Source organism: Rhinopithecus bieti, unplaced genomic scaffold (genome assembly GCF_001698545.2).
Source record: "Rhinopithecus bieti isolate Rb0 unplaced genomic scaffold, ASM169854v2 scaffold_10685, whole genome shotgun sequence".
In the NCBI taxonomy this organism is placed as follows: domain Eukaryota; kingdom Metazoa; phylum Chordata; class Mammalia; order Primates; family Cercopithecidae; genus Rhinopithecus; species Rhinopithecus bieti.
In genome coordinates this window covers 1,386,441-1,397,651 of record NW_016806950.1, presented here as the reverse complement: position 1 = coordinate 1,397,651, position 11,211 = coordinate 1,386,441, and the positions used below count along the sequence as shown (strand labels likewise).

The 11,211-nt window shown below is 50.5% G+C and overlaps 1 protein-coding gene across 1 annotated transcript in view; it reads left to right on the top strand.

The window, feature by feature from the left end:
- The first annotated feature begins 750 nt into the window (after positions 1-750).
- The window catches only part of ARL5C (ARF like GTPase 5C), a 13,614-nt gene continuing 3,153 nt past the window's right edge, over positions 751-11,211 (top strand). Inside the window, 10 exon segments of the mRNA XM_017879026.1 lie at positions 751-834; positions 4,733-4,808; positions 4,960-5,001; positions 5,575-5,635; positions 8,347-8,444; positions 9,028-9,050; positions 9,674-9,757; positions 10,289-10,310; positions 10,313-10,396; positions 10,399-10,426. Of these exon segments, the coding sequence (XP_017734515.1) occupies positions 751-834; positions 4,733-4,808; positions 4,960-5,001; positions 5,575-5,635; positions 8,347-8,444; positions 9,028-9,050; positions 9,674-9,757; positions 10,289-10,310; positions 10,313-10,396; positions 10,399-10,426 (602 nt within the window).

The following is an 11,211-nucleotide window of genomic DNA, read 5'->3' as shown; positions in this document are numbered from 1 at the left end:
AAAAAAAAAAAAAAAAAAAAAAAAAAAAAAAAAAAAAAAAAAGAAAGAAAGAAAGAAAGAAAGAAAGAAAGAAAGAAAGAAAGAAAGAAAGAAAGAAAGGGAGGTGACTGCTGATGGTGAGACGTCTTCCCAGTAAAAGCAGGTTAAAAAAAAACAAATAAGCTAGGGGCAGAAGTGATCAGTCCATCTTTGGTCAAAGTGGGTTTGAGGGACATTCAAGGCATGTGGGACATTCAAGAAGAGAAGCAGAGGCTGGGAGCAGTGGCTCATTCTTGCAATCCTAGCGCTTTGGGAGGACCAGGTGGGCAGATCAGTTGAGGTCAGGAATTCGAGACCAGACTGGGCAACAAGGTGAAACCTCATCTCTACTGAAAATACAAAAATTACCTTGGTGTGGTGGTCGCCTGTAATCCCAGCTATTCTAGAGGCTGAGGCAGGAGAACTGCTTGAACTCAGGAGGCGGAAATTGCAGTGAACCAACGTGCCACTGCACTCCAGCCTGGGTGACAGAGCGAGACTCTATTTCAAAAAAAAGAAAAAAAAAAAAGAGAGAGAGAGAGAGAGAAGAGGAAAAGACAGCTGGGTACATGGTCTGGAGCTCCAAAGAGAGGTCTGAAGTGGAGTCTGATGTTTTGAATCAAGGTCAGGTATTATTAACTCCAGTTTACAAAGTTCATAGAGGTTAAAAAAAAAAAAAAACTATTTGACCACAGTTACACAACCATGGGGCAAGGATTTGAACTCAGATATATGGATGTCAAGTTCAGTGGTGTCTTTGACCCCCCAAGTTCAGTGCTAATTCCTTTGCCCCAGGATGCATCAGCTTCTGCAAGGGTAGGGGCTGGGGGTTTGGGAAGGAGGAAGCAGGTGTCTGAGTGTGTTTGTGCCCCATGTGCCTTCTGCCTGAAATTGCATTTGCAGGCTGGGCGCGGTGGCTCACACCTGTAATCCCAGCACTTTGGGAAGTCGAGGTGGGTGGATCACTTGAGGTCAGGAGTTCGTGACCAGCCTGGCCAACATGGTGAAACCCCATCTCTACTAAAAATACAAAAATTAGCCGGATGTGGTGGTGGGCGCCTGTAATACCAGCTACTTGGGAGGCAGAGGCAGGAGAATCACTTGAACCCAGGAGGGAGAGGTTGCAGTGAACTGAGATTGAGCCACTGCCCTACAGCCTGGGCGATGGAGGAAGACTCTGTCTCAAAAAAAAAAAAAAAAAAAAAAAAAAAATTGCATTTGCCCGGAACTTGCAGGAAGAGCATTTCTAGCTGGCTTGGAGATAGTGAGATTCTTGTTTCTTGGTAATCAGATGCTCTCAACTAACGCTGGCTACACCATCAGCAAGTCAGTGGTTGTCCATGTGTGAGGATTTAGACAACCATGAAGTCAGCTGAGACCCTGCAGGAACCGAGGGACTAGGGACTCCTGCTACCTGGGACCCTTCGTTTCCTTCCCTGACTAGCTACTCCTGTTTTTGCAGTGGATTCTGTCCCAGAATAAGATGATGTGGGAGAGGCCCAGGTACTAGGTGTGGCTTAAGGTTTCCACTTTTCTACACTAAAGAGAACTAAGCTGAGGCCACCATGGTCCAGGGACAAGGGGCTGTTCCCGTTCAGTATCTTGGAGAAAAATTTTGTCTTAGCTCCAATAACCTTTTTGTGTCCAGAGTTGGTTTCTGCTGGTGGGGTTCCTGGTCTCGCTGACTTCAAGAATGGAGCCTCGGACCTTCCCGTGCATGTTAACAGCTCTTAAAGATGGCACAGACCCAAAGATTGAGCAGCAGCAAGATTTACTGTGAAGAGCCAAGGAATGCGATAGAACTAAAGCTTCCACAGCCTGGAACCAGACCCTAGTGCGTTGCCACTGCTGGCGGGGAGGTGGCCAGCGTTTATTCCCTTATTGGCCCTGCCCATGTTCTGTTTCTGTCCTATCGGAGTGTGCTTTTTTCAATCCTCCCTTCGATTGGCTACTGTTAGAATCCTGCTGATTGGTGCATTTTCCAGAACGCTGATTGGTGCATTTTACAGAGCACTGAATAGTGCATTTTACAATCCTCTTGCTAGCCATAGAGCATTGATTGGTGCATTTTTACAGAATGCTGATTGGTGCATTTTACAATCCTCTTGCTAGCTACAGAGGGCTGATTGGTGCATTTTACAATCCTCTTGTAAGACAGAAAAGTTCTCCAAGTCCCCACTCAACTCAGGAAGTCCAGCTGGCTTCACCTCTCATTTTCTTCAGAGAAGGGTGCCTTGCTTTCCTTTTAAATCAGGCCTTCCTACTGTCTTTCAGAGGGGTGTGTGTGTGTGTGTGTGTGTATCTGTCTCTCCCTCTACATCACAAGCTCCATAAAGACACAGACTGGGAATGGGAGCAGTGGCTCATGCCTGTAATCCCAGCACTTTGGGAGGCTGAGGAGGGAGACTGTTTGAGTCCAGGGGTTGGAGACCAATGGTGAAGCCCGTCTCTACACACACACACACACAAAAATTAGCTGGGAGTGGTGGCTTTCACCTCTAGTCCCAGCTACTCCAGAAGCTGAGTTGGGAGGATCACTTGAGCCTGGGAGGTTGAGGCTGCAGTGAGCCGTGATCCCGCCACTGGACTCCAGCCTGGGTGACAGAGCAAGATTCTGTCTCAAAAAAACAACAAAAAAAACCAAAAACATGAAGACCCGAACTGGGTCTGTTTTGTCTACTTCATGTGTTCCTGGCTCATATTTGTTAAATTAATGAATAAATGAATGAATGCTTCTTAAGATCCGGGTCCTGGGCCTCAAAGTGGAGGCAGATCTTCTTGTCTGTTTTTTTCTTTTCTTTTTCTTCTTTTCTCTTTTAACTATGTATTTTTTTTTTTAATCAGGCAACTTCCTGAGCCAGAGTATGCTCAGAGAGATCCCGTCTTTGTCTGTTTACTGAAGTGTTTCCAGCTTGCCGAGTATTACTTTCAATTCTGCAAAGAGAAGGTGGGGAGGGCAGCATGCACTAAGAGGTTCCTCCCCATCCCCCTACCCCCAGGAAACAGATGGTAAAATGCTTAAGACACTGCTGCTTCCTTCAGCACCCTCGGTGCCCCATCCCCCAGCCCCAGACTTGGCTCTTTCTCTGCTAAGGCTGAAACGCAATCAGCCCAGATGGGCTCTGGCAGTCAACTCTATCCTTCTAACTCTGGGCACCAAGTTGGGTGGGATGAAAGTCTGTATTTAGTGAGCTATTTTCCTTCTTCCCGCAAACTTCCCAGCCTTCCTCAATCCTCTTAAACTTGTGTTCCCATTCCTTTTTCAATATCCAAGTGCCATTTCTCAGGCTGTAGCTTAACTCATTCTACATCAGTCTGATAGCAACACATTCCACCTGTGTGCCGGGCTCCGGACCGGGCAGGGAGTGCGGGGGTCACACGCTGGTTAATAAGATATGAACCCCACCCTCGGACTCACAGTTGATAGGAGGAAACAGACTTGCCCGTCTATAATCCCAGTGTAGGGAAAAGCCCCATGTAGCTGGAGAACCAAGCGAGGGCTGGGGAAGCAGGTGGCTTTTATGGCAGGGGAGCTAAAAGGTCTCAGGCATTCTCTTTTCTGAGAAGGTGAAAGGAACTCAAGGAGGAAATGCAGAAGCAAAGGTACAGTCAGAAAGAGCTGGGCATGTGTAGGCAGGAACCAGTAGATGCAGCGCTTGGGAGATAAACCTGCCAAGGCAGGTGTGGTCTGTTCGTGGAGGCTTTTGAATGTCAGATCAGTCAAGTGGAGACTGATCTGAATCCAGTGAGCAATAGGGAGCCATTGAAGGTTTAAGAGCTGGGAGAGTTACAGACCCTGAGCTGTGCTTTAGGAAGGTTAATAGGGCCATGGAGAGGATGCCCTGGGAAAGGAGAGGTAGAGGCAGGGAGACCAGTTAGAGTTGTTACCTTAATGGAGGGTCGTTACCTTAGTGGAGGCTGTATAGGAGGGCAGTGCAGTGGGGTGGAAGGAGCTGGCTCCCTGGTGTGTTGGCTGGATCTCCTGCTACCCACCTCCACAGCCTGAGGGCATGTTGCCTTTTCCACTTTTCCTCTTGTTATCTGTTTGTTTGTTCATGTATTTATTATTATTATTTTTCCCCCCAGCTTAAGCAAAGGAAGAAATTCACAAGCAACAACAGAAACCCCCCCTTCCATAACCTCCTCAGATCTGGCCTCCTGGTTCTGTATTGGCTCATGTACTCCTCTGCCAGGTATCTGGGGCCTCTCTGCAGGGCCTCCAGCTGGAGGATCTCTCTTCATGCTCCATCCTTGTCTTCAGGTGCCCACTTCTGGGGATCAGGAAGCTGTGCCTGGGCAGTGGGTTTGTCAGTGAATTGCAGGAGCACTAATTTATCCTAGAAGTTGCCAAGCACCAAGGGGAGACCCTGCCTTTCCCCAGCAGAACACACTTTGAGTGGGCCCACAAGACCCACGCTAGTGAACCGACTGAAGATCTGTGGAGGGTTGGAATATTCTCCCAGCTCAGAGAGGATCGGTGAGCCCTGTCTGTACTACACAGCTGGTAGGTACAGAAAGTGGGTCGCCTGGGGTTTTGCTTCAGTCTAGTGCCCTAGACATGGCACACAGAGAAGAGAGAGCTGGGATCCGGTTCCGGGTGCAGTGCTGAGTCTCCGCTGATTTGCGGTGGTGCAGTCCACCGGATAACTGGAGTTTTCGCAGGGCGAAGGGGAGAACTGGAGCCTGGAACTCCCATATTCCTTGCACCTCTCAGGCCCTGGACAGGCAGCCCTTAGTCACTGGGGTGTCCATAGCGCTCGCGAAGGGCCAGCGTCCCAGAGTGTTCCCAGGTCAGGTTGGTGACGCGTGGGGCTTCCCTAATTTCATAGGCAAAGCCTGCCAGACCCTCCCCGGGGGAGCGGAGCTCCGAGCACCAGGGCCGACTCCGCTGCTGAGGCCGCTGAGCCCTCCTGCACCTGTCCGGCCCGGGAAGTGCCATAGGACAGCTGATTGCCAAGTTAATGAGCATCTTCGAGAACCAGGGTAAGGGGCGCACAGGGCATCCAAGCGAGCGCTTTGATCTCCCTCTCTTCTGGGACTCCTCTGATCTGGGGTCGGACGCACTGGGGGACCTCGGGCTCCGAGGGTCGTATATGGGCGCTCCTCGACTGCCGCGCGGCCTCCCCTGCCCCCGTCCCTGCCTTCTCCTCTTGGATCCTCGCGCTTTGGTGCGCCCCAGGACGCAGGGCTGGGCAAGCCTCCTTTCTCCCCGCTAAACGGCGCCAGCGGCGGGGATGGGGGGCTGCTGCGGGTTTCCTGCGACTGTGACTTCGCGTTCGGCTCTTTCTCCAGACACCGTCTCGCGGCAAGCCCAGCGGCGTCCTGGGCCTTTCAGACTCTTCTAGAATGTGAAGGGGGGTGGGGGCTCAGCTGGCTTTTCTAGCGTCCCGGAGTGGGGCAGGTGTCGGGGCTGGGTAGGAAGCAGACACGCTAAGGTGGGCAGAGGTCCCCAGCATGCGGGGAGCGCTATCTCCTTCCTGGGAGGTCTGGTGGGGGCACACAGTCCCTTGGCCATCGGGTTTGGCCCTGACGCTGCGCTTCCTCCGATGTTTCCAGAGCAGAAGGTTACCATCATGGGATTGGACAATGCGGGAAAGACCACCACTCTCTACCAGTTGTAACTGACTCTCGGGCGGGGAAGGTAGAGGGCTGGGCCTCCCACCAGACTGACAGGCATGGGGACCAATCACTAGAGCTCTTCCCTGGGTTACCGGGCCCCTCTGTACCCGCAGGAGTGATTGGGAACGCTGCTTGGACCTTCCTAGTACTGCGGCTCCTTGGCCTGGCATTCAAATCATGCACCGTACGGGCAACCCTAGCTCCCACTGCTTTCCTCCATCTTCCTGGGACCCCTGCCAAACCCAGCTCCAGGCCTGCCAAGTGTCCCAACCTGCCTTCCTGCTCTTCGCTCCCTCTAGCGGCAGGTCGCCCCTTTCTCACCCCTGTCCCCTCTGCCAGTTAACTTTCTTTCCCTTCTTCAAATCCAAAGGCTCACTGAGTCTCTGTAGCTCCTGGTCTAGCAAGCCTGGCACATATGGGTGAGGCTGAGTAAATACCGATCGCAGATTTCCCCGATATTCGCTCTCTGGATGGCACCTCTCCCATTTTACAGCCTCGAATGTACTTCACCTAGGATAAGCTTTTCCATGAAAAAGTAATACATGTAAATGATTTTTAAAAAGCATAAAGGAAAATTTCAAACAATAGAGGAATACACAGTGAAAAGTAAGTTTCCTTCTCGCCTCTAGCTCCTAGTTTTCCTCCTATTGTAACTTTGCGGTAACTTTTCAGAAGCATTATTTACATATAAAAGCATGTGTATGTTTTCTATGTCACTTTAAACAAAGCACCTCTCTGATGTCCCTCACTGTGTCTATTTTTCTAAACTCTTGCTTCTTAAAGTGTCGTCTACAGATCAGTCACATAGGCATCACCAGAAAGCTTATTAGAAATGCAAAACCGTGGCTGGGCGCGGTGGCTCACACCTGTAATCACAGCACTTTGGGAGGCCGAGGCGGGCGGATCACCTGAGATCAGGAGTTCAAGAGCAGCCTGGCCAACATGGTGAAACCTCGTCTCTACTAAAAATGAAAATTAAAAAACAAATAAAATTTTAAAAAAGGGCTAGGCACGGTGACTCACGCCTGTAATCCTAACATTTTGAGAGACCGAGGCGGGTGGATCACCCGAGGACAGGAGTTCGAGACCAGCCTGGCCAACATGGTGAAACCCTGTCTCTACTAAAAAAAAAAAAATTAGCCAGACATGGTGGCACATGCCTGTAATCACAGCTACTCTGGAGGCTGAGGAAGGAGAATCACTTGAACCCGGGAGGTGGAGGTTGCCGTGAGCCGAGATCACGCCACTGTACTCCAGCCTGTGCAATGGGAGTGATACTCCATCTCAAAAAAAAAAAAAAAAAAAAAAAAAAATTAACTGGGCGTAGTGGCATGCGCCTGTAATCCCAGCTACTCTGGGAGGCTGAGGTAGGAGAATCGCTTGAACCCAGGAGGCGGAGGTTGCAGTGAGTTGAGATTGCGCCACTGCACTCCAGCCTGGGCAACAGAGACTACATCTCAAGAAAAAAAAGGGGGCTGGGCGCGGTGGCTCATCCCAGCACTTTGGGAGGCAAAGGCAGGCGGATCATGAGGTCAGGAGATCGAGACCATCCTGGCTAACCCGGTGAAATCCCATCTCTACTAAAAAAAAAAAAGTACAAAAAATTAGCCAGGCGTGGTGGCAGGCGCCTGCAGTCCCAGCTACTCGGGAGGCTGAGGTAGGAAAATGGCATGAACCCAGGAGGTGGAGCTTGCTGTGAGCCGAGATCACGCCACTGCAATCCAGCCTGGGTGACAGAGCAAGACTCCATCTCAAAAAAAAAAAAAAAGAAGAAGAAGAAGAAGAAGGAAAGAAATAATGCAAAACCATGGCTGGATGCAGTGGCTTACACCTGTAATCCCAGCACTTTGGAAGGCCGAGGTGGGCGGATCACTTGAGGTCAGGAGTTTGAGACTAGCCCAGCCAACATGGCGAAACCCTGTTTCTACAAAAATACAAAAATTAGCTGGGCGTAGGGGCATGCGCCTGTAATCCCAACCACTCTGAGACCGAGGCGGAAGAATTGCTTGAACCTGGGAGGCGTGATTGTGCCTACACTGCAGAATGGGCAACAGAGTGAGACTCTGTCTCAAAAAGAAAAAAAATAATAATAAGAAAGAAAGAAAGAAAGAAGGAAGGAGGGAAGGAAGGAAGGAAGGAAGGAAGGAAGGAAGGAAGGAAGGAAAGAAAGAAAGAAAGAAAGAAAGAAAGAAAGAAAGAAAGAAAGAAAGAAAGAAAGAAAGGCAAAACCCTGGGCCCCAGCCCAGACTCATTGGGTCAGAACCTGCATTTTGACAAAACTCTCAGGTGATTCAACTGCATATTAAAGTTTGAGGAGGCTGGGCTCTGTGGCTCATGCCTGTAATCCCAGCACTTTGGGAGGCCAAGGCAGGAGGATCTCTTGACAGGAGCCCAAGGCCAGGAGTTCAAGATTAGCCTGGGCAACACAGTGGGACCCAGTTTCTATAAAAAGAAAAAAAGAGATAAAGTTTGAGGAGCCTGCTTGAAGATGTTTTCCTTCTCTGGGGTCCAAGCCAGGGCAAGGCTTGGTCTCACTCCTGTCTTCATTCCCCAGGGCCCAGCACAGGGCCTGGCTCCCAGCAGGTGCTTGGTGAACCTGGGTGGACTTGTTCTAAGTTAGATTCAGCCTGCTTTGGGAGTAAAGCATTTGGGGGCCAGAGGTGGGAGTAGGCTGGACTGAGCTCTTGGTGCCCTCTCCTACCTCCCCAGCTTGACCAATGAGGTGGTCCATACGTGTTCCACCATTGGCAGCAACATGGAGGAGATCATTTTGCAGAAGACCCACTTCCTCATGTGGGACATGGGGGGCAGGAGGCTCTGAGCTTTATCACCAACACCTAGGTGAGGAGGGCACCAGGGCTCCAAGGCAGCTGTGTGATATCAGACAGTCATGTAACTTCTCTGAGCCTTGGTTCCCCAACTTGTGAAATAGAGATTATAATAATCGGCCGGTTGCTGTGGCTCACGCCTCTAATCCCAGCACTTTGGGAATCTGAGGCGGGTGGATCACCTGAGGTCAGGAGTTCGAAACCAGCCTGGCCAACATGGCGAAACTCCACCTCTACTGAAAATACAAAAATTAGCTGGGCGTGGTGGCAGGCGCCTGTAATCCCAGCTACTTGGGAGGCTGAGACAGGAGAATCGCTTGAACCTGGGAGGCGGAGGTTGCAGTCAGCCGAGATCGCGCCATTGAAACTCCAGCCTGGGTGACAGAGCAAGATTCTGCCTCAAACCAAGTTTTATGTATACATATATATATATAATGATCTCCCTGAGTTGTTGTGAAAATTAAATAACAAACGAATATGTAATGTATATATGTCAGATACTCAACACAGTGCAGTGCTTGCCTGTTGACATGTTTTAATACTTCCTGGCAGCTGCTGGCAGCTTTGTTTGATGCACTGGATGCGGTAGGTCCCTTGTCTATAGGGCCTTACCTTCTTACTCCAGCAGGAGTAGAATTCAGTGGTTTAATTCCTGGACTGAGACAGAGCTGGGTTCCATTTCCAGCACTGCTATTCATCAGCTGTGTGGTCAAGAGCAAGATACGTAGCCTCACGGAGCCTCAGTCTCTTCATTTGTAAAATGGGGATACTAACAGTACCAAGTCCACAGGGTTGTGGTGAAGCCTAAATGGAGTCATGAACACCCAGTGCTTATGTAGCACAGCCTCAGCCTCTGCCACACAGCCAGAGGTGTGCTGTTCCCATGTCTGGATAGAAAAGACAATTACAGGCCAGGTGTGGTGGCTCCCGCCTGTAATCCTAGCACTCTGGGAAGTCGAGACAGGCAGGTGACCTGAGGTCAGGAGTTTGAGACCATCCTGGCCAACATGGCGAAACCCCATCTCTACTAAAAATACAAAAATTAGCCAGGTGTGGTGGCACATGCCTGTAATCCCAGCTGCCAAAGACAATTATAATGGAAGCAGGGTGGTGAATCTTGAGGCTGCATGGTTTCATTTCTCTGGGCCTGGCGTCTGGGCAGTGCAGAGACCGGGGGAAACATGTTTACCATAGAGAAAGCCTGACAGTTCATCATCCTTGTGATTGACAGCGCGGACCGGGATTGGCTGCTGACTGCTTGAGAGGAGCTATATAAAATGCTGGCCCATGAGGTAAGTTGGGAGAGGGCCCAGTTGGGAGAGGGCCCAGTGATACTAGCTGTGTGCCCTCAGGCTGGTCACTTAGCCTCTCTGAGATTAATTCCTGGTGTCCCAGTTTCTGAGAGTCTCTATACCAGCAGCATGAGGAGGGCTGGTTTGTGCCTGATGAAGGGCGTCAGTACCCTCAGTGCAATTGACTATAGAAGCCAGAGTTGCTGGTTCAAGTTCTAACTCCATTTTTCATTCATTGTGGGCCTTTGTACAAGTGACTTCACCTCTCTAATCCTCAGTTTCCCCAAGTATAAAATGAGGAGGATCATTAATTCCCACCTATGGGATTGTCATAAAGAGGCTTTCCATGAGCTGCTGGTGTCATTTGATGTGGTTGCTACCATTGTGGCAGGGCCCCCATTTCTGCCTCATCCAGGCATGGGCCTCTGTTGCTGAGACAGCGGGAGAGGGAGCCAGAGAGCACCTGTGAGGCAGTAGGAAGCAAGGCTGGGCCCTAGCAGGCTGACTGGGTCTGGGCTCCTCTATCCACAGGCTCTGCGGGATGCTTCAGTCCTGATTTTGCCAATAAGCAGGATGTGAAGGACTCTGTGAGGACGGTGGAGATCTCCCATTTCCTTACTCTCAGTACCAGCAAAGGCCACTGTGCTGCTGTACCCTCACCGGGGAAGGGTTAGTGGCTGCCCCACCTGGATCTCCAGGCCTGGCTGAACCAATGGATGACTGACCATCAGAACCCTTCTTCTGCCTCTCTCCTGGGAGAATCTGGCTCACAGTTGGCTCCTGGGCCAAGGCAATTGGGCATCTCCCCACAGGTGAGATGTGGTGGGTAAGCCACGAGCAGACAGCATCCCTGCTCTCAGGGGCTTGTTCTAGTGGAGCAGGGGCTTGTTCTAGTGGAGCAAGAGGTAGCACTCCACCACCTAAACGCAATAATCTTTTTTTTTTCTGAGGCTGAGTTTTGCTCTTGTCACCCAGGCTGGAGTGCAATGGTGTGGCCTCAGCTCACCGCAACCTCCGCCTCCCATGTTCAAGCGATTCTCCTGCCTCAGCCTCCTGAGTAGCCGGGATTACAGGCACCCGCCACCATGCCTGGCTAATTTTTATATTTTTAGTGAAGATGGGGTTTCGCCATGTTGGCCAGGCTGGTCTTGAACTCTTGACCGCCGGTGGATCCGGCCTCGACCTCCCAAAGTGTTGGGATTACAGGCGTGAGCCACCATGCTTGGCTGCCATAATCTGAGGTGCTGAGAAGTGATGTGAAGTGGATACCAGAAATGGAGGAGAGAGGGATAGATCTGATTCAGTTCTGGCCTCTCCTAAGAGGTAACTTTTGAGCTGAGACCTGAATGAAGAGAAGGAGACAGCCACGGGGAGACCTGGGGAATAAGCCTTCCAGGCAGAAATCATTGACTCGCTCTGACCTTCAGGTTTTTTTTTTTTTTTTTTTTTTTTTT